The sequence below is a fragment of the Syngnathus scovelli genome, chromosome 21 (assembly GCF_024217435.2).
Source record: "Syngnathus scovelli strain Florida chromosome 21, RoL_Ssco_1.2, whole genome shotgun sequence".
NCBI lineage: Eukaryota > Metazoa > Chordata > Actinopteri > Syngnathiformes > Syngnathidae > Syngnathus > Syngnathus scovelli.
The window spans coordinates 6,346,083-6,369,399 of NC_090867.1; the positions used below are offsets into that span (position 1 = coordinate 6,346,083).

The 23,317-nt window shown below is 47.9% G+C and overlaps 1 protein-coding gene across 1 annotated transcript; it reads left to right on the forward strand.

Annotated features, from left to right (window-relative positions):
• Positions 1-196: 196 nt before the first annotated feature.
• Positions 197-22,846, forward strand: usp54b (ubiquitin specific peptidase 54b). The gene is made up of 20 exons (XM_049760158.2): positions 197-408; positions 5,252-5,722; positions 6,808-6,900; positions 8,686-8,820; positions 8,920-9,033; positions 9,115-9,197; positions 9,267-9,372; positions 11,546-11,692; positions 13,564-13,713; positions 13,993-14,185; positions 14,766-14,948; positions 15,107-15,326; positions 15,408-15,785; positions 15,858-15,985; positions 16,225-16,377; positions 18,330-18,483; positions 19,951-20,630; positions 20,715-20,842; positions 20,926-21,063; positions 21,438-22,846. The coding sequence occupies exons 2-20, from the start codon at positions 5,567-5,569 to the stop codon at positions 21,522-21,524; spliced, it is 3,426 nt and encodes a 1,141-aa protein (XP_049616115.1). The 5' UTR covers positions 197-408; positions 5,252-5,566; the 3' UTR covers positions 21,525-22,846.
• The last annotated feature ends 471 nt before the right edge of the window (positions 22,847-23,317 follow it).

The following is a 23,317-nucleotide window of genomic DNA, read 5'->3' on the forward strand; positions in this document are numbered from 1 at the left end:
ATTTTGGACAGATGTCCTCTGCATGTCGCTGTCAGCAGCTCCAATCAGTGTGTGTGTGAGAGAGAGAAGTAGTAGCAAGCGCACACACATGTCCCCTTAAACCGCCACTGTGAGTGAAGGCTACGCAGGTAACCCACGACAATGACGTCACCCCTCGGATATTTCAGCACCTCAGCTTGCCCGGTAGGCGGCGGCATCGCGGTGAGTCCACACTGGAGGATAGCAGGAGCAGGGGGAGGAGGTATCGCGAGAGCAGCGGCGTACCGCGCGACCGCAGCGCTGGATGGATGGCGCCGGTGGGGGCTGCGTGGAGCCGAGCTGAGCGGATACGCCCACGGCTCAGCCTCCTCTCCGCCGTTAAATCACACGGTGGGACACGCGAGCGGACTGTTGTCGACTGCATCCGGGGTGAGTAATATTAACAGATTGTGGATGTGTGTGTGTGTGTGCGCACTTGGCTGATGCTGCGGAGGTGCACGCGTGTAATGGGGATTTAGTCAGTGTGTTGCCCATCATCATCGTAAGTGCGTGCGTGTGTGTGTTGCAGGGTCACTATTTCGTCTTGGTGCAAGCGCATTTCCCCTTAAACGTGCATGAGCATCCTTTTCAAGTTCATCCTGTCACAGGTGTCCAGTCATGTTCTTACGCTTATGGGTCGGTCTTGCTTTCGGTTGGAGGGACGCAAGGGGGGGCAGGACTTGTTGATGGATGAGCGACAAATCTTTTACCAGCAATGTGTGTGTGTGTGTGTGTGTGGTAGGCGGGGAAGGTGCAAGTTGCAGGGTCACTACTTTCTCGTGCGCATGCTCATTTCTACGCCGGCATCCTTTCAAGTTCACCCTCACGTCCAGTCCGTCTCCTGCATCGCTAGATGTGAGGTTGTGAGGAGTTGTGTTGGACTTGTTGATGGATGGGCAACAAACCGCAGCCTCTTACCGGGGCCCAATTCACGCTACGCTGTCATACGCTGCCGGGTGGCTGCTTCATTGATTTAACGTTGCGGTTCTGAGATTGATGACTTTGGACGCCATTGCTGCTGCGATGCTCCTGCGTAATAATAATAATAATAATAATAATAGTGTCATCTTTTTTTTAATTGGACAAATCTTTCTACTGTGGCTCATCCGGCGGAAAGTGTCCAGTGGGGAGGGAGTTTAATCCGAAAAATATTCCAGCTTTAGGAGCGATTCACTTGATTAGACTAACAGTGACTGCTGACAGTCTGAGTACGCGGCGAAACGCCTTTGTAAGGAAAGTTTCAACAGCTTGGGTGAAGCCGATGACGGATGACAAAAAAGCATTTTAAAAGGCACCTGAGCTGTTTTATGAGCGTCTTCTTTTAACACCAACATAATGGCTCGGTGAATTTACTGTATGTTTTTACAGCCTGCCGAGATGTAATCAGCCTATTAAACGACTTCTCCGTGGTCACCGGGAACATTGTTTTGATGTAGTGCGGGCCGGCCGGGCCTCCTCAAACAACCTTACTGTCAGATGCCCTTTGGGGGGGGGGTCTTGGAAACTATCATTTTAACTGACTTTTACAAGACTTATTATTTTTTTGTTTTGTGGTCCCTGTTATCTGTGGTAAGAAAATATTCCCGCTGTGGCCTTGCGGTTTTACGCCGTTTACTTCATCTAATATTAAACACAATTAAAAGACCGTTAACGAAGGACGGCATGGACCTCGAACACACGATCGTCGTTTTTTAGAAGCTGCCGTTGGAGTTTAAGTCAATACGATATAGCAGGCGTTGATTTGACGCTGAAAATGTGTGTTTCAGCTCTTCCATTTTCGAGAAGTTGTCAGGGAAGTAATGAATCCACCTTTGCATTTTGAGAGGTGAACTTTCCAACAATACCAGCCGTGTCCTTTTAAAACATCAGAAAGAGTCTGAGGCTGGATTTTGGCTGTTTCAGCAGTACGCCGATTCTTACTAAAACCGAAAGTTGTGCAGGGGTAAAGTCTAACACTTCTTCCCACATGTTTAGTCGTGAGCTTGAATGTCCTTCAAAGTCTGAGTCGGGTGTTTGGCCATTTCTATGGTCCATGCATTTTTATGTTTGCAAATTGTAATGGATCTATTTGTCAAATCTCGACACAGCTTTCATATTTCAGTGTGTAAAATCAGTCACACGGATACGACTTGTCGTGCGTATCCCCCCTTTTGTTGACATTTCAAACTGCAGCATTCCTGCCCCGATGGTGGACCCCCCCCCCCCCCCCCCCTGCCCCCCTCCACACACCCCCAGTCTGCATGCACGGGATTACACAGACGTTTTGGTTTAAGAGGGAGCAGATTAGACAATAGTGAGAGGATGATGTAGGAGTGAGGGATAAGGAAAGCACGCTTCAACGTCTCCTTTGACCTTAACCATCCCCGGCCGATGCGCCTTCTCTCTCCACCCCACCAATCCCGACAGGTTGAATCTAACACCCCGCTCATTCCTATTGTCCTCCTCTTCGATTTGTTTTCTGCGCGACCCCAACATCTTCACGTGACGTCCCGTTATGTAACGGCCTGCGTATTAAACGCATTCTTTGGCCGTTTTCGATTTGCTGCCCGTGTGATTGGACATGTGCGGCGATTTGCTGCGTCTCGCTTGTGTCGTGCGGTCACGCCGTCTATGCGGGAAAATGACCTTGAAGAAAATTCCAGACTCTGGCTGCACGTTCGTTCACACGCCTACACGCTGCACGTGGATGTATAAGTTGATATAAAAGTGGGAGGGGAGGATGAACTTGAGGCTCTCTCGCTATTGTCAAAAGGGGCTATTTGAAGTTACACATAACCCACTTACAAGGAAATCCACGTGAGGTCACACGTGAAGTTTTCTTTTCGGAAAAGAAAGATGAATGCGGGGAGTAGAGGTCACTGGAGAGAAAAGTGAACGAAGCAACAAGGAGAGCTTCAATTCAGGTTGATTGTTTTTTTTTTTCGTGCGCGTGTCAAAGAGCTTTTGTTCCCGGGGACACTGATACACTGACACGCTGACCCAAACAATGGCCGAAGTCAGATGTTACTGACAACGATCATGTCCGTCCTTAGTGTTGTGTACTTTTTATGGAATGTGATTAAATAGCACAGGTGTATCTTGTCACATCTGCAGCGCACGTACGTTTGCGACGCGGTGTTCGTGCTAGCGGCACTTGTGACGGTTTAGCAGAAACAGATGTCTTTCCTCAGCGCTTCCGGCCGTGCCCTCGCCGGCTCCTATCGATCGGCGAGTAATCATCGGTTGTCCCGACAAAGCGCCCGGGATTATTCTGACATCCCAAGGCGACGTCACGACTCTGCGGTGTGACTCACGCCGGCCGTGCTGATTGCTCTTCACGGGTGTGAACGTCATCATGGGGCCGCCTGGCGTTTAATCACATACGGTTAAGAATATCACACGTCAGAAGCAAATAACTTTGTGTTCGGTTTGAACTTGACAGCTTTTATCAATCAAAGTCCTGGATGATTCCGAAAAAGCGCAAGCTTCGAAAAAAAAGCCACGGACGTGGACTCTTCGGATCCCGTCTGGCTTAATAGCAACAAAGGCGATCCGGAATGCTTCATTGGGTAAATTTGCCGCCGCTCCTCTGCTTTCCTAATGGCCGCCAGTGCAGGGTCAGGGAATTTGATTGACTAGCGCCTTGACTCGCTGTGGCTTCCAGGAACTCTCCACCATCAATACACATCATCATCATTCGCCGGCCCCATGTGTCTGTGTGTGTGCCCGTGTGTATCCGAGTGTGTTTGTGTTAATATCACATGGTTCGGCTTTTCCTCCCGCGTGCCTGCTGCTTGGCCTATTTCCATGGTAACGAGCCAAATACTGGAATACATACACGCGCACGCACACAGGCCATCGTTTATAACAGCACTTGTGCGTTGCGCGAGGCTGTAGGGTAGCGTCAGAAAGAGGATGTGTGATCGCAGTTTCCACACCCACTCAGCGGGGACCCGCATGCTCACGCCCGCACATGCACGCTTGCTAGCACACACACACACACACACACACATAAGGGCCATAAATAACAGCACTTGAGTGATCTTGGTTGTGTGAGATTGTAGGGTGCAGTCAAAAAGAAGATGTGTGATTGCACTCTCTACACCTACTTGGTGAGACACACACATTCACTCGCACAAACAGTCACTGTATGCTAAAACAGAAGTTAGTGATTCTGTTTGGGAGAGGGAAAATGCAAAAACAGAGCACTGGCTGCCAAATCCCTCCATAAATCCGTTTGGCAAGTTGGATTTTGTGTGTTTATGCACAGCTGCATTGAATGTGATTTTTTTTTTCTAGATAGATAGATATATCTAGCAAACTGATTAGTTATAGCTAGCTAGCGGGCTAACTAGCTATCTAGCTAAATAGCCCTCTGGCCTCTTTCAAAGAAAAGTAGGGTGCTGTGGCGGCACTGCAAGCTGGCAAAAAGACGGAAGGGAACTTTGCCAAAAGTGGCGAAAGGCACTGCGGCTCTGCTAGCTTGCTGCCCCGTGGTGTTATGCAATTGTGTGCACTTGTGTGCTTACCGTGCACACACACGCACACACTCGCTGGCAGAAGCTCCAGGTTTGTCATTAAATCGTGATTATGAATAGATTTTGATTTCCGTGTCCCATTACTGATGCAATTTTAGACCTCATAAGATTCCAAATTCGACCAAGGAAGCTGTTCTCTGTTTCTACTGTCAAATATGCATAGCGGAATGACGAATGAAAACTCCACTGGCTGCCAACAGTGTCCATTAAACAGATCAGTCCACTTCAGACCTCACCAACGGTGGAGCAACACAGCTATGGCAAGAATCGTGATGTTATTGTTTTAATAAACAAACGTTCTATCAGTGCAGTATAACGGACGCAATGTTTTAGTTACTATTTTGAGTTGATAATGAGCAATAAGGTGGTCATTTTTCAGAGTAGAGTCTGCTTGCTGGATGCAGGCGATTGGATGGCCCGATGAGCTATTAAACTTAACTAACCATCCGTCAAGGTTACCTGCTTCCATTTGGGGCTCATTTGACCAAATTCCTGCGTAGGACTTAATTAAAGCACACGCTTTGGAATTGGTCCAAAATTGACAACTTCCTGTTTAAAGACTTTCACAATAGAGGTGTGCATTAGTCATGGTGGTTCCTCCATTCACCTTTCAAATCACCTGTGGGAATTCCGGTGTCTGTTGTTGTTTACCTGCACAAAGTAGACAACGTTTGACCCATGCGGCCTGACAGCTGGGTCTTCTTTGTGTCTCGCAGGGCAGGAAAGGACATGGGAGCGTCTGGCCGGCGCAAACAACATTCGTTTGACAGGAGCCGCCAGAGGACGTCTTGCCAAAGGACAAGTGACAAACAGATGCCAACAGCGGCTCTGGCAGGGAGCAGGCGGATTCTGAAGAAGTAAAGCACGGCTGGAGAGGGGCCGGCTTGTATGGGGGCCAAATCCCCGTCCAAGACACACTGCTGCGCCTCCGTCCACCGCCTCCGTCCTCCCTCTTTTCTCCCATTCGCCTTCTGTCACTCTCATGGGAGTGACATAGAAGCCTCCGAAGGAACGGGGGCGTCCACGTAGGGATGTCGTGGAAAAGGAACTACTTTGCGTCCGGCGGCGGAGCGGTCAGCGGGGTGCAGGGGCTGGCGACCCCAAGAACCATGACCTCTATCGCGCCCAGCAAAGGCCTGAGCAATGAGCCGGGACAGAACAGCTGCTTCCTGAACAGTGCCCTGCAGGTCAGTGACGCAGTGACTCGGAAACCATAAGCTCTCACCTACAATGACCTTTCACCCTAACTAATTCCTAACCCAAAACTCAAAGCCCTACCTGTGTTTGTTTTCTACAATAATGCAGCATTTCTTTCTTTACTTTGTTGCCTTTAGCAAATTGGATGTTCACCAACATCTAGCTTACTTCATTGCAAGTGTGACAACTCCAACTAAGAGACACACACACACACACATTGCCGTTAACTGATAATTAAACATGGCAGCCAGATAAGCTTCGTATTAATGAGTGTTTGCATGTTCTGCTTTGCTTTTGGCACCATTCAAGCGACTGTGTGTTTGTTTGCGGAGATGCTTACTCAGCTCGTGCGTGCGCACAAACACACACACGTGGACCTCTCAAGACGTCCAGCTGGCACGCGCACACACACCTCCATGCTCCAGATGAGGAGATGGAGGATGCAGTGATAAGCTAAAGCAGAAGCTTAGTGGAAGTTGGAGAGAGTGCAGAGGAGCTGTTGAAGGGAGAAAAAAAAAAAGAGGGATGAGGAGGAAGAGTGTTGATTGGCCATTCAGGTCACAGTCAGTTCAGCGCAACTACTTGATGTTATGGGGATATTTTTTTCTTATCAATTAAAAATATCCACCAGCAAATCGGGTTTGTTTTGCTCTATTTGTTATCTGATCTCATTGTCATTTTTATTTCTTTATTTATCGCCAGAAATTCCACTGATAATGGCCGCCGCTTGTCGGAACAAATGATCCCCTCGAGTAGTTCCGCCTCTCTCTGGCTTCCTCGCTTGCTATTTTTTGACTACAGCAAAACGCACCTGGACAGGCAACGTGCTGGGAAAAAGCATGTCGTGTTTCCACGGCAACTGTGTGCCAGCATCAAGCCACAGCGGCGAAGGTTTTTAGATGTTTACATTTGATTACTGTTGAAAGAAGCGCATGTAATAGCTCCCTATCTTTGGCATTTCGAAAAAGAGGACACAAGGAAAATAAAATGGGTTGGCACACCTCATGGTGAATCCTGAAAATGATCACATTTTAATGCCACTATAAAACTATTTTGCATTTGTTTTGTTCTTTAGGTTTTGTGGCATCTTGACATCTTCCGCAGGAGCTTTCGCCAGCTGACCACGCACAAATGCATGGAGGATTCTTGCATCTTCTGTGCACTCAAGGTAAAAAAAAAATAATAATATTTATATTATATATTTATACTGTGGTTTGAAATACATTATGGGCAAAATTTGAAATATATTTTTTGGCCCATAATGCATTTCAAACCACAGTGACAGTGACTCACTAAGTGATGAGGATGGCCAGTGATGGCGGGCAATTAGTTCGCTTCTTCTGGTGACTAGAACATGCTAGAAAATATTATTTGCTTGGGTACAGAGTGGATGAAAATGAATCAAAAGAAGTGCGAAATAACATAGGAGTAAAATATGTTTAAAATGTTACTATAGCTGCTCAATGAGACATTTGTTGCTCCAGTGGTGACCAACATGTGGCCCGAGCGAAGGCGTCGCGCCGTGACTAATGTGCTGTAGTGCGGCAGCAACACACTGGTGGGTCTCCACAGCACTCCACTGTAATTAATTGGCCTGACTGAAAGCGCTGAGCTAAGCAGAACCCACGCACGCACACACTTTGCCTCACACACACAAATCAGTCCACGCGCATCCACTTTTGTGTGTGAAAATGAACGATACATTTAATCCCTCCGGACTAAATTTATATTCACGTTTCGGCACGATGGATTCATATTTTCGCAAGCTATCGATAAAAAAGTTGAAAAAGTCACGCGGGAGCTAGCCAAAAGGGCTACGTTAGCATCCCGTGGCGTTTGGCCCACTGGAAATTGCTGCAACACTTCATCTCTTTCCACTAGAGAAGGGGAATGGGATGGGAGGAGGAGGAAGAGGAGGGGAGTGAAGGAGAAAGATGAATGAATGTGGGAGTTGTTGTAGATGGCTGCAAACTTTGCAATTGGACTGCCGCGTGTACACACACACACGCACGCACGCACATACACACACATGCACGCTCACTCACTCCACCCCATCCCTTCCTTGTTCCCCTCCTCTTCAACCTCCCTCCATCTCCCTTTCTCTCTGTAGGGTATATTCCCCCTCCATTCTCCTTGGCGCATTGCTGCAGTCATAACACACACACACACACACACACACACACACACACACACACACACACACACACACACACACACACACACACACACACACAGTATCAGCACGACTACATTACTTTTCCCAATGCCAGCTAAGCCCCTCAACTGCTTTATAACGTCGTCTTCCTGTAGTATGACTGCGGCCATCTTGTTCCGCTGCCTCCCAAATGTTTATTAATGGAGCGTCACCTAGCCGAGATAGAAGCTAAAGCTAGCTATTAGTTACTAGTGAAGTGATTGTAGACAAAGTTGAGACGAAAAGTATTTTGACGAAAGCACAAAATAACTGGAAATCTTTTTAATTGTGAAAAAACACATCGGTGTTCAATTATTTTCCAGGCATCCATTTTAAATCTGGCGATGAACTTCACTTCACGTTTGTAGCCACTGCCACGATTTGGGGTCAGATAAAGTCTGTTGTAAAGCGGTGTTTATTTTTGTGTGTCTGGCTTCTAAAGATACTTTTTCGCCTTGCAACAGTTTGCTTCGCTTTTCTATTTTGCCACCACAAAGCACTCTGCGGTCTGTTTTTGTCGGGAGAATAAGCGCAAATGTATTATTGATGGTGTCGGCTACGGAGGCCCGGCCGCCTCCGTCGTCTACACATTTGTTGCTCGGCACTCTGACGGGTTGTTCCTCCGCTTCGGTTCCTGAATCATACTGGTCTGAGCTTTTACAAGAAATATATACAGCATGGCCTAACCTAATCAGTTTTGGCTCCACTATCTTTTACACGGTGATATTTTTTTGACTCCATCTGATTTCAAATCCACAGAGCATCTTTGCCCAGTTCCAGTTCAGCAGCGAGCGGGTGTTACCGTCCGACGCGCTTCGGAGCGCCCTGGCCAAGACCTTCCAGGACGAGCAGCGCTTCCAGCTGGGTATCATGGACGACGCCGCGGAGTGCTTTGTGAGTCACACAATAAGCTTGCGGCAAAGTTAGATTGAAGGAGACCCGATGATGCACTCAAAATTGTGCTGCGGCGAGAATTAATTTTTGTCTTGTTAGGAAAATCTTCTGATGCGGATTCACTTCCACATCAGCGCGGAAAGCCGAGAAGATATCTGCACGGCCAAACACTGCATCCCGCACCAGAAGTTTGCCATGACCCTTTTTGAGCAGGTGTGTGCACACACATACACACACACGCTAACATCTTAATATCTACGTATATTGACTGAGCGACTGTGATTGAACCCGCAGTGCGTGTGTACCAGTTGCGGCGCCACGTCGGACCCGCTACCCTTCATTCAGATGGTTCATTACATATCTACCACGTCCCTATGGTAAGAACACACACATGCACACACATGCACGAATAAGCGCAATGATGTAACGGTTGTGTGTTGCCGTAGTAACCAAGCGGTGAAGATGCTGGAGTGTCGTGAGAAAGCCACACCGGACATGTTTGGGGAACTTCTTCGCAACGCCAGCAACATGGGAGATCTGCGCAACTGCCCTGTGAGAGCGCCTCGCCACACACACACACATTCACCAGCGGTTACACACCATTTTAACGCAGTTAATTGAGTTTGCAGAAAAGTCATCCATTTTATCTACATGCGTTTAATAATAAAGACGACGAAATAATAACGTGGGCATTATATAAAGTAATCGCAGATGGGGTTTTTTTTTGCGTTGCTTACATAACCAACCGCTCATTTGCATGTTCGACAAATTTCTCCGCCGCTTTTGTCACCGTAAGCATTTTTTTCTGGACCTGTCCTCATCGACCCGCCGGTGTGCTGTAAAGCGAGGCTCTATATTTGTTTGGAGACAATTTGGAAGGAGAACATTCAAGTGTTGTTGTCGGACTTAGCAGAGAATTTTGGAATAGATTGCTAAAGGGACTCCATGAGGATGGCGTGTGTTGTGCTGCCACATTGGGGAAGCGAATGGATCCAGCTTGGCTTCAAGCGGCGGCAGCCCTTCGCTGCCAAAAAGTGTCCCCCACAAAGAGGCTCCTCTGTGGGCTTTTTTACAAAGCTCTGGAACCCCCTGGACTATCCCCCCCCCTCCCCTCCGCCCAATCCATCCTGCCTTCATCTTGAGCTGCTGCTGCAACAACTCTCCAAAAATGCTGGGAAAAATAATGCGCACTTTTGATTGACACTTGTAATGATAAATTTAAGGGATTAATGTTAGAAGCAGCAACTGCAACCTTAAGATATCACTGAGGGAACGCTTGTTTCGAGCACCTTGAGAAATGACTGCGAGAATGTTTGTTTTTGTCCACTTTAGGACATATCACTGATGGACTGCTTGTTTTGCCCGACTGAAGACACCAGTGAGGCTCGTTTTGCCCCGCTCAAGTCATCGCAGGGGGGCTGCTTGTTTGGCTTGCCTTAAGACTTATGACTCGGGGAGCACTTGTTTTCTTTACCTTAAGACATCAGTAAGGATGTCATGAGGCAACGTTGTCTTACCAAACTAAGCGCATCAATGAGGGAGCGCTTGTTTTGACTATCTGAAGACATGGCTGAGTCTCTATTCTGCCCAATGAAGTCATCACTGAAGGAGAGGTTTTTTTTTGTATAGTTTAGGACGTATCCCTTAAGGAGCGCTTGTTTTGCATAACTTAAGACATATCGCTGACAGAGTGCTTGTTCTGCCCACCTGAATACATCACAAGGCTTGTTATGCTTACACTAAGATATTTCATTGAGGGCATGACAGTTTGGCCCACTCAGGGAGTGATTGTTATGCCCACCTTATGATATCACAGAGGGCGCGTTTGTTTTGCCGACCTGAAGACTTTGCGGCGGCTTAATATGGCCAAGCACCTTAGGTCATTATTTAGGGAAGTGCTTGTTTGGCTCACCTTGAAACTATAGCTAAGTACTAATTAATGAAGTGTCCTATGCATTATTTAAAAAAAAAAAAATCTAAAAAGTGGCTGCATAGGTTTTGTGCAACCAACTGTATTAGTTCGATATAAATTTGAATATTTGACGTGCTCTATAGTTACAGATTGGCTGCTTTGAAGATAATAAATCATCATTAGTGCTCCTTCGTTTCGTGATTGATTAAATGTGGATTATCTCCTCGCTGTGGTGTCTAATGAGTTGCGAGGAGTTTCCATGATCAGTATTCTGCAGACCAACACTTTCATTTGACCGCCAGTGTAATTATATAACATGCTGGAAAGGTCCTCTTGCGAATGGAGAGGCAGACCCTGGCAAAAGATCAGCCAAGCAAGCTCCCCACCGCCAACCACGCCACACGAGCCCCACAATTCCTCAAAGAGAGTCCACTGTGTACTGCATATGTGTGTGTGGGAGGCTTGTTTTGGCAAAGCCCAACGGTCGCCAGGGTGTTCTCAGGCTGCTTCCGTGGTGGCTATGCCAACGCTCTGTGTGTATGTTTGCATGTGTGTGTGTGTGTGTTTATTTGTGTGCTCTAACTCTGTGGTAGGTCATGACTCAAAAGGAAGCATCCAGTACATGCAGTTCCGAACCTGGCAACGAGCTCCAGGGACAAATATGTCCCTGTGACGTCCGCACCCTTTCACCGTTATTAACATCGCCGCTATCCGCACACGTCACATGACATGTGCAAAACGACATACAGGAAGTGAAAAGGAAGTCTCTTCTAATACTTTTGTCCTTCTCTCACTGACTTTTTGATTCCCCAGAGTAACTGCGGAGAGGTGTTACGCATCCGCCGCGTGCTGATGAACTCGCCAGAGATCGTCTCCATCGGGCTGGTGTGGGACTCGGACCACTCTGACCTGGCTGAGGACGTCATACACAGCCTGGGCACCTGCCTGCGCCTGGGAGACGTAAGTGAGGTTCTTCCACTCCAATCCAGTAGGTGGCAGTAATGTGCAGTACAAAGCTAGGGGCTGACAGTGTCAAACTGCTTTTTCAACGAACTGCTGGTTCGCTGCCACAACTTGGCTTCAGTGCAAACTGATATCACTGAGGGGAAGGGCTTGTTGTGTCTACTTTGGGCTACCTGAAGATACCACTGTGGTCAACTAGTCAAGATTTTTTTCCTGCAACCTAAGACATAATCCTAGGGGAGTGTTTGTTGTAGCTAAACCAGATTTGGTTTTCCTGACATGCTCCACTCATACTATCTCAATATGAAAAAGTTCTTCTTCTGACCTCCAGAGGACCTGTCGGCAGAGGTGGCGCTTCCCTAACCTTGAAATTGAGGACAGGGAGGCGGTTAGTGGCCTGAGCTGATAAAACCCTGGTGGACAGTGTGGCATGGGAGGAGGGAGGAGGGGATGTGGTTGTCATGCCAACAGGGCATCTTTTTTTCACCCGCTGTCCAGTTGGCTTTTGACACATTTTGGGAGCTTCTGTTTTTAAAACTTGCCCGATGAGGCCAGTGAATGAATTCACCCCTGAGGTAGGGCTTTGTTTTTAAAAACACCTTTAGACATAGAATGATTGTTTAAAACATATCACATAATTGTGATGGACATAACCTTTGGCTCTACTGAGGAAGTGATTGTTATGACCACCCTCAGACATATCACTGAAGAAATGGCATCATCATGATTCAGGGACTTCCTCGGGCGGCCCTCACACAACACGTGCACACGTGTTGCAAAGCAGTGTCATGACCGAGCAATGTCGTTGCATTTCAATGCCGCTGTAGCATCTCAGGAACACTCATTCTGAAGTGATTCCCATGAATAATGCATGAGTCAGCATTATAGTGTGTCAAATTCTTCTACTGCCCCCCAACACCACCACCGTTGCCAACTCCTCCTTCCATCATGTCGGCTTTTCTCCGCCTGCTGTCTGTCATTCCTCAACCCTGAGATGAAGCTCGTCGTCGCAGGCGTGATGCCTTTTGTGCTTTTATATCACAAATACTGGATCCATTTCCCCCCGCAGCGCTGCCTCCACTTCCTGTCACCGTTTCTTACGTCTTTTCTCCGTCGCCGAGACGATTAGCCCATTTACGATAAATAGAAGACAATTTGGATAATCATGTGCGTCGTGCCTCTTGAATGAGAGACAATGTGCCGCTTAACACGCTATTTGACGGAATCGCATCGGGATTTCAGACAAAAGGAAGCGGTGGAATTTGGCTCATTTGGAATATTCATGAAATATATATGAATCAGGACACCTGGGGAATTACTATAACGGCTTCTACTCTTCTGGAAAGACAACCGAATTTTGCAGCTGCACATTTTTGAGGTTGAAGGTCACTGATGTGTGTGTTTTTCTACACTAAACCCAACTGAGAATGCTATTAAATTATGAAACTCCTTCACATTAAGATGGTTTACATATTTTGATTTTATACTCATAAAATAGTAAAACACAGTAACAATGGCAGCTATTATTGACCCATGTACTGTATTGATTACAACTAAAAACAGTCATCAATCAATCCAGCCATCAATTTTCTAAACTGCATAAATATAACCGTAACAGAAAATATGTCTATAGTTATTTACAAATATTACAAATAGATTATGATCCCTGTCAGAGAAATAAAACCAAAATATAACAATTGGAAAGACTGCGCAGGATTACTGCATACGGCATTGTGGTGCAAAGAAAAGCAGAGGAAAAAAAAATTGCTGCTGGCATTCACGTGAACTCATCTGTCTCACGCTGCACACCTCTCCCTCTCTTCCCCGCATCCCTCCCTCTGCCTCCCTCCCTCCCTCCCTCGCTGTAGTTGTTCTACCGTGTGACAGAGGAGCGAGCTCGCCAGGCAGAGCTCTACTTGGTGGGCATGGTGTGCTACTACGGCAAGCACTACTCCACCTTCTTCTTCCAGACCAAGATACGCAAATGGATGTACTTCGACGATGCCCACGTCAAAGAGGTGACTCCGGCTGTGCGTGTGCGTGTATGCGTGTTGTTGTCCACACATGATTGCGTGTTAAGGTCATTTAGATGTGTGGTATGAAGGAATGTGCCAGTGAGTGGAAGTGAAGCTATACGTCCTTGTTCACATGATAGCAACACTGCAGATGTCTCTGACCTTCTGCTTCAGGCGATAAATTCAACACGGTCTTTCTTAATATGGATTCATTTACTCGCCTTACATATGTGTGTCTATGGGCGGGTGGCGGTGGGGGGGGGTGTTCCTATGTATCTTCAGATTGGCCCTAAGTGGAAGGACGTGGTGTCCCGCTGTATCAAAGGCCATTATCAGCCACTGCTTCTGCTCTACGCCGACCCCCGTGGGACGCCGGTGATACTGCAAGAGAGCGCAAGCCCCTACGCCGGCACCGACCCGCAACTGGATCTCCAGCACGGCAGCAGCAAGGCCGGCTACGACAGCGAAGACTCGGGTACATGCGCTGCCACACATCGCATCACAGGGAAACGCAAATAAACTAGAGTTACGGACTCAAACATGTTTGATTCAAACAGCAAACCTACCACAGACTATCATCCCAAACCACTATGATATATATTCAAACACCTTAGAAATCACTGCCACGACACCAATGCAGCAAAGACTCTCCATAACTTTGGCTCCTCGACATGTAAAGGTCTTAAACAGTCAAGACAACCTACTTCTTTGACAATTACTCCAACAAGCCAAGACTTTGGCGCCATCTTGTGGCATTTAGGACATTGCAGGAAGAGCCCATTACAGGACTGGTGACCCATTCATGGTGTAGCGGTTATTTGGATAATAAACAGCTTGTCATAATGTATCATTTCATACGTCTTCTTTAAATGGTCTAACTGTAGATATTGTAGAAAAGTGAATAAAAATGTGCTTGATCTCAAACATTTGCCACCCCTGGATTACACATGTGCATTGATCATCCGGAGGTCAACCTTCAACCTCCTAATCCCCTCGGGATCATTTCTCCCAAACATATTGGAGTCGGGGATTAAGCGCCAAAGGTCTGTCTTTAGGTCGAGAGCCCTCCATTTCTAGCGACACCCGCACGGACTCATCGACGGACAGCTCAAGCCACCGCGCCTACCGCAGCCGTCCGCTGCACCAGTCCACGGGCAGCCACCTGTCCAGCGACTCTCAGACCACCGTGGTCCCCAATTACGATCTCGGAACGCCGTCACACACTGCCAACACAGGAGGTACTGTTTCATTATTTGCTGAACGATAGCATGTTGCTTACTCTAACCCAATCTTGAAGCCATCTTAACATTTTAGATAATTTTGATCTATGAAAGATTAAACAATGACATTTAAGATCCTTCCTCCCCTTTCCCGACATAACTCTGCCTCCCCCCAGCGTTAGCAGTGGAGGGCCCTCCCCGGCCTCCCTCACCCCCCCTGCAAGAGTACAAGGAGACGGCCGTCTTCCTGCTCTCATCACGGCGGCCGCTCACTTCCTCTTCATCCTCCTCTCGGCCCCTGTCCTCTTCTTCCTCTTCGGGGGTGGGGGGCTGTGAGAGTGGGGTCGGGGGGCCTCACTGGGAGAATGAGAGCACCAGCAGCGAAAGCAAGTCCAGGTACTGATCGTCTTGTAGGAAGTCCTGGAAAGCAATACTTGAAATAAAGCATTTTAAATAAGACTTCTATTTGTGGTTCAGTTCCTCTGGTGGCTGCTATCGCCCCACCTGGAGGCCCCGAAGAGAAGCTCTGAACATCGACAGCATCTTTTCGGGCCACAGTCAACGGATCTGCTCTCAGGGCTACCACACCCTGCCGGGACCCTCTCACCCGCCGCCACCCCAGCCGGCCATACCCTGCCTGCGGCCTACCACCCCTACACCGCGGAGCTCACAACCCTCGGAGGGCAGGGAGGCTGCAGTGCTGGAGGCCAGATCCAGGCTGATTGGGCAGCCCAGATCTACGATGGGCCCCCCTGCTCCTCCGCCTCTGAGGGGGGTGGAGCACCAACCTCGCCTGATACAGAGGATGGAGAGCGGCTACGAAAGCAGCGAGAGAAACAGCAGCAGCCCTGACAGGTAGCAAAGTACTCGCCTAACGCAGCCGTCTAAACAACTCAATTATCAGCTTTTTAATTTTCTACTCCTCAGGGAGGTGGGGCAACAAAAACGGGCGCTAATGTCCGGACCATCATGGCGCTCAGTGCCCAAGTCAAAGAGCACCGGCGCTATCCTACAGGAGTCACCTTCACCTGGCTGGTGTCGCACCGTCAACCCTGGTAACGCTCATGCTCGTCTCACATTCAGTTAAACTAACTCAAAGTGAACATTTTCAAGCCTAACCAAGACTGCTTTAGCCTTCTCTGAAAACCTCAAGCCCAAAGAGAAGGAAGAGCATTTTGCATTCACATGTTTTAGCCAAGCAGATCCCCAAGTCATAAAATTTACAACTTACTGTAAGTCTTCCCAACCATTTTCCCAAAGATTCTCATCAAGTGACTTCATTTGTGGGTCTCAGGACGCAGCGAGCTGGATGAGCTCCAGGAAGAAGTGGCCAGGAGAGCCCGCCAGCAGGAGCAGCAGAAGCGCAAGGAGGCAGAGCAAGAGGCGGCCATGGGCTTCAACCCCAAACCTAGCAAATACATGGACCTGGATCAGCTCCAGCACCAGGGTAAGACTAACTCCACGTCTGTGGGGTAGCAGTAGGGCCTCTAATCGGATAATTCAGCCTGATGAATTTTGGCTTGTGTGATGTCACTGCGAGGTCACTCACATATGTAAATGTCTCTGTCTGAGCTCCGCAGGCTCTCCGGTCCCCATTCCCATCTGCTCGTCTGTCTCTTCCATTTGGTAACCGCCCAATGTTTATCTTTTTGTTACCGTGACACACACATCTGCCGATCGAGATTAAGATTTGCAGGGAGGTAACAGCATTAGCTTCGTTTAAACTGCAGTTGCTCCTTGAAGTGGTTGGATGGGCAGCGTTATTTGAGTTTGGAGATGTTTCCATGCAGGAGAAAAATGATTTCATATTATTGGTTGCTTGTTTGTTTTCCACACTCTGGGCTCGGCCTCGGCTATTAGAAGCAAGCAGCTGGCCGCAGTGAACATTCTCGGTAGAGCAAGGCGGAAGAGGAGATGGCCAAATGCCAGCAGGAACGAGCCAGCAAAATGCAACCCACTGTCTGCCAATCTAATGAAAGCTGTGCTTGCCATTGGCCAAGCAGTATGTGGGGCAAGATGGTGGCTGGCTCAGTGTGAGACAGAGCCGCCCCTAAAACGAGCAGATTTAATCACATATGAAATATGATGGAAAAATAGGTCTTGATCCTTGAGGTATTTTGGAAAAAGTGTGCCACATGTTTTTAAGGCACTTGGTAACTGCTTTAAATGGAAAAGAGAAAAATCTCTTCAAAGCTTCAAACAAACTCAACTTGGTCTCTGTAGTTGAAGAATTTGCATATACTTTAATTGCCACAGATATGAAATATTCTGGAACACGCTATAATTCCTTGAGTACTCCTTTTAAAATGCAGAATGCCTGAATAATAAATTGCACGCAGCACTCTGGCATTACATTTGCAAGAGCTCATTAAAAAGGATGTGCGACGGCATGAATTAATTAAGCAAAAATAATCATGAAAAAATTGGACTAGACTCGGAGTGGCGAGGAAATGCATGTTCTCCAGCCTGGTATCAATTTTTGGAGGACGTTATGAATTTGTGTGTGTGATTGGAAATGAGCGATAGTGCTCTACTACCCTCTAATGACAACTTTTGGTTTTGCGCCGCTCTAGCTAAAAGACGAGTTTATTTACGCGTTTGTAGCCCACAGCAGAGAATTTTACAAATGCAGCCCTCAAAGGAATATAAATACTTTGTGGCACACGGGAATTTCAATTTTTTTGTGGTCTTCACAGCGACATAAAAAGTTTGAGGCTCACAGCATCGAGATTGCAAAACGTCATCCCCAAGGACGTGTATGAATGTCTTTGTGGCCCACACAGCAAAGAAGTAGCAAAATATGGACATGCCATTTGTGTATGTTTGTAGCCTGCACAAGTAGTCATCACTGAGATTGTTGTGCGTGTGTGTATGTGCCTTCTCTGAACTGCAGGTGTGAAGGTCCCCCCCCCTCCCTCCCCGGCTCAGCACTAAGTAAACCTGTACGTGGGATTATTAGATTTATGTCCTGTCTGTCCTCCTGTGTGTGCGCGCGTGTTTATGTGCGTATGCTTTCGCGTGTTGATGAAACTAAAACACACACACCTCTACGAGTACAAGTAACCTTGATGAAGTGCGAGGACGACAAGCGAGTGGACAGATGGCTTCACTATCAGCGCGCTTACATAAGCCTTTGCTCCGCCGCGCAGCATCCGTATCGATGCGTTCAAGGCCACTCGTTCAAAACAGTCTCTTGTCCCTTGACCTTGAATTTTTCGACTTACTAACCGCAGGCTACATGATGCGTCACTACTCGCCGGGCGCTTGATTAGGTACACCTGCATCACCCCGCTTTCTGCGTATAACATCATAACCACTCTACCTGCTTCTTTCTCCTCTTTTGTCATCCTCTTCTTCTCTTTTTCCTCATCACTCTGTTCTCCTACGTGGCGGGTTCAGCTGTGCTCAGACCCCTGCATGAGGCTAGCGCTCCGAGCGGCTCGACCGTAGCCGCGTGCATGAGGAGCGCTGGCGGCCCGCTCAAAGGCAGGCAGGAACAGGAAGCGCAACAGCGGGAGTCAGGAAGCACCCCCTGCCCACAGGGGCCTCGCAGGTATACACGCCGTCACTGTGACCCACAAAGACCCACCTGCCTCCCACCGCAACCCTGCTGGACTCCTCGTCGTTGTGTCAGTGTGTGTGTGACCTGTTGTGTAGCTTGGCTGGGCTAAGAAAGAGAGTTGTGTATGTTCTTTTTTCCTGCTTTCCCTCTTTGTAGCACTCTGTGCCGTGCCATGGCGATTGCATTTGTTTCATGTCATGTTGTACGTTATGCTGCTGTGCTTCAGGGCGTGTTAGCCTGTAGAGACCTAGAAGGGGTCAAATTTAGACATGAGATGGCTGGAACTACAGCTTTTTTTACTGATTTTATTTTTATTTCTATTTATTTTCCTCAGTAAAAATAATTAACAAAACATTGATTTTTCTGATTAATCTGAATTTTTTTAATGATTTTTTACATTTCTATTTATTTTCCTCAGTAAAAAAACCCAGATTTTTCTGATTAATCTGAAAAAAATCCAAAATGTCATTTACATTTGAACTGAAAACATTTCAAAGCTTTTGCAGATGGGCAGGAATTGATGGTTCTATTGCCTCAAAAGTGTAGCCCTAGTTTCCTCTTCTATTAAAAGCCCCCCATTTACTGTTCAAGCCAAACTGCTTGCAGAAAGGAAGAGGGGGTGAAATGTTCAGTGCTCTCTGCCTCGCTCTCCTTTTTTTTTTTTTTTTTTTAATTTGACATCACACCTCTTTTCTATTGATCAACACTAGGGTCTGATTTATTGCCGCTGCTGCAAAGCCTTCTGGGTAATTACTAAGGCTGAAAAGAGTTGATAGGGGTGCTGGCATGTGTGTGTGCACGTGCAGACACAAACACAAGAGCAAAAATTGATGCACGAGCTGTTCACACACACGCGCGCACACATACACAGATAAGGCGCAAATAGGATCCACTAATGTTGCACATACATCATTTGCCTGCATGTAAATCAATGAAATGGTATGGCGGCCTGCTGAGAGCGAATTACTTTACGCGGCGTTGACGTACGACGCGCTGCTCTAAAATGGCTGTTTGGAAAGTCTGATTACAGCGCATGATATGCTGGCATCAGGATGTGTGTGAGTGTGTGTGTGTGGGTTGGTGTTGTTACTGCAGCTTACTCAGCAGTTGTGACCATCTCCATGTATATTCCTATCTCTGTGTTATACTGCTCCCTGGTGGTAGAGGCACACAAAAGCAGCCACGCAATTAATCAACCATGACTATTTCATCTCTTACGTTCTGTTAAATTTCTTATTATTGTATGTTTTTATAATTAAGACACAATAGAGTGTTTGTATTATGAGAGGGTCCTAGGAAAAAAAATAATCCTGGACCGAAAAAGATTGAGAACCCTAGCCATACATCACCAGGCTGCGTGTGTGTTGCCGGCTTGTTTACCCTGTTGTGTGCTTGTTGTGACCTTTCCACAAACCAGCTGACAGCCAAACAACTCTTTGTGTCCCCCCCTCCCTGCAGTGAACAGCCAGGCCCGGTCCAAGTACTGCTGACACCCAATCAGAAGGAGGAAGAGGACCATGACCAGGAAGAGGACGCAGCTCTGAGCCAAGACCCGCCTCCTCTGCCTCCACCTCCACCCTATCGCCATCCGGTGACTCCTCCCCATCCAGCGCTTACCCTCAGCATCACCCACCCGTGCGCCCCCTCCAGTGACGTCAGTGGGGGGGTGAGGCTGTGTGAGTTTCTCCAAGCTGGGGGGGTGAGCGTCAGACCCTTGGGGAGGCACTTGGCTATTTCCCTGCCGTCGCTTCCGCTGTGCTTTTGGGAGGCGCCGGTTACGCTCCCCCCGCCTCCGCCGCCCCCCGTCACCAAACCTATCACGCCTCTCTGGCAGTCCCCCCAGCCCAGTTCCACCTTAGCCCCTCAGCATTGGCCGCCCTCCGACGGAGCCACCCGCCATTGGTCCTCCTGGAGTCTAGATCGCCCTGACGCCATGGTGACACCCTACGACACCCCACCGGACCGCTACGCCGCCATCCCTTTGCAAGCGCCCAGACCCGGTCGTCACCCCGCTCGGGGGAACTACGGCTCCCAGTATGCCTCGGGGCAACACGGCTGTGATCGTGAGGAGCCAGAACTAACAGAGCTCACGGAGCTCGACACCCTTTACCAGGCCAGTCTGCAGGCTGGGAGGACAGGTACATACCTTGGCCAATTAGGGTGAGGTTTAAAAGCCTTACTAACTTACTGACACTCCTAATATGGTTGTTCTTCCGGTGCAGGCTGCAGCCCATCAGAGCGACTCATCTCCAGGGTTGGAGGGCCAACTCGCTCTAGAACCCCCAACGCAGACATGGAGAGGAGCGTGTTTGGGCCAGACGGCGCCAGCACCCCCACCTACCTCAACAAGGTGATCCTTTCCCCATGCCCTCACCAACCTTGTCACGATTTTCATCTACGTGTCTGACATGTCCTCTTCCTCTCTCCCTGCAGCCAATGATGTTGCAGGGACTGCGTTTGGGGCCGGGGCCAAACGAGGAGGGGGACAACCCGAGGAGAATGGGACGCAGCCTGAGCGGCACAGTAGTGGTGACCCCACGACACGCACGTCTGACCGCCACCCGCAGCTTCGTGAGTACCGCGCTCCGTCGCCCCCTTGTGGCTCAGCATGACGACACACTGCTACTCGCCTGGTTTCTTCGTCTCGTGTCTTCTCCTTCTTCCTCTTCTTCTGTCTGTCTCGTCTCCAAGGCAAAGCAGGCTGATGTCAGTGCCTCCTCCTCCCATTGCTTGCTTCCTCTGTCCTGAGTCCCTGTTGCTATTCCACCGCCATCACCTCCTCCATCCTCTTCATCACCAAAACCCTGTCATCACCACCTCCCTTCTTTACCTCACAGGTAAACATCACACTGTGTTGCCGCTTTCTAATACTGAACAATGTAGAATCTATTTTTCAAAAACTTGTGACTTTCTAGTGTCTATATTTGGAACGTTTGTGATTTCAGGAGTTGTCGGGCAGCGCTGGGAGTTTCTGGCTGTGTCTGACCGGGGTCAAACTGTCCTCCAACCAGGGTCGTGCTCAGCGTCACTGAACCCTAACAGCCCGCTTTGACGGGTGTGGATCGGACGAAAGATACTCCTCTCCCGGAATGCCGCTAACACGCAAACACCCACGCACGCGCACACCCACCTGCAACGCAACGTAGAGACCCCCTGCTTTGCCCCCTCCCCTGCCACACCTTTGTCCCTTGCCCCACTACTCTGTCTATGCAGTCACAGTTGATCCTGACAACCTCAAACTTCTCCTGATGTTGCTCCCCTTACGACACTTTTCTGGGGCAGATGTGGGGACGCTCCGAGTAGCCACGCCTCTTCCTCTTTCTCCACGGGCATTTCCTGGCGGACGCACACACGTAGCAGCGGAACTGTATATCTGATAGACAGCCATAATTTCTCTTTTTGTTGTTTTTTTTTTGCCCGAGGCCGTGTACAGGACATGTATGAACTCTATGTTAACAAATAAGACCTTATGGAATGTTAAAGAATATTCAACATAGAAGTGGGGGTGCACTTCACAAGTGTCGAAGCAGGACATTGTTAGCCCCCCAACCCCGACGCCCTCCTCCTCTTTCTGACTTTTCCCCAAGCTCACCTACCTGAATAACAGCTCTCTCGTTTCTACCGGGAGATTGAACAAGAAAAGCGCCTCTTCTGTTAAATCTTATCATTTCTGACACCTTTTTGAATTTTTGCTCTATTTTCTTCCAAATAGGAGGGGTTATGTCAGACTAATGTTAGGCTTTGGGTTAAGGTTGCATAAAAACAGTCTAGGGTTACTTACTACGGATATAATTAGTCTTCACACCCTTCTTTAAATGCCATTTTTTCACGATATGAAAAATAGATGAAGATAAATTAAGATTTACAGGAGTTTTAATGTCAATGGTTGATCAGGGGTGTGTAGACTTTTTATTTCCACTCTGTGTTTGTCAGTCTGGGTGAACCTTAACCGTAGTAGCGAAGCGTGACCAGGTGAGAATGTAGCATGGGCTTTCTTAACGGAACCAAGCTTTGACTCTAGTGCACTTTGCGAAGCGGATGCGATGGTAGAAGAAGTGCACTTTTTTCAGGAAGGCTGCTTGAATGAAAAGGGGATGCTTGTTTCACTTTTAAATGGTCCTCAGGTTAAAAAAAAAAAATCCGTGATAAACTTTATTATACCGAATAGGCTAAGATATACACGTTGCTTTATACGCTGTATTAAGAGGTCTATTTTCAGCCGGTGACGCGCTGAGATGTCAAGCAGTTGTACAGTCACGCCCCCCCTTTACTAAGCTACATTATTATGCTTTATGCTGTTCATGTAAAAAAAAGTGAAAATAGATCGTTGTAACTAAACCAAAGGTTGGCATTATTTACCAGAGATGTTTTCATTTCTCTATTTTATTTTCAATGTTATTTTGAGGTTGCGGGAGAATGTAGCCCAATTGTAGCGCTTCAGTCCGCTATGCAAGTCGAGCCTCCTCAGGAGGACCCTCACAACAAAACGCCCACCACCCACCACAAGATTTCATGTTTAATGCTGCTGGTGAACTTTGTTGTTCTGCATCTATTTACGCTATAGTTTCAACCAATGGAATGCAAAAACAAAATACGCTAAAAGAGAAAAGGGAGAAAGAGAGGGAATGAATGTAAACTAAAGGATCAGAGCGCACGAGGAAGCAAAAGAAGCCGATGTTTGTGTGTGTGTGTGTGTGTTTGTCAAATTAAGGGGGGGGGGGGGTAGTAGGGTGGTCAAAGGGGTTAAAAAAGGAACCTGTATTTTTGCAATAAAGTTATTACTAATGCACTCCCACAGGGAGTATAACCACCATAACAAGGCCTC

Excerpts from the sequence above, each read along its gene's own strand:
- usp54b (XM_049760158.2), top strand. The coding sequence starts at position 5,567 with ATGTCGTGGAAAAGGAACTACTTTGCGTCCGGCGGCGGAGCGGTCAGC. Across the intron at positions 9,373-11,545 it reads GAGATCTGCGCAACTGCCCT|AGTAACTGCGGAGAGGTGTT; the intron begins GTGAGAGCGCCT and ends TTGATTCCCCAG. Across the intron at positions 16,378-18,329 it reads GGATCAGCTCCAGCACCAGG|CTGTGCTCAGACCCCTGCAT; the intron begins GTAAGACTAACT and ends TGGCGGGTTCAG.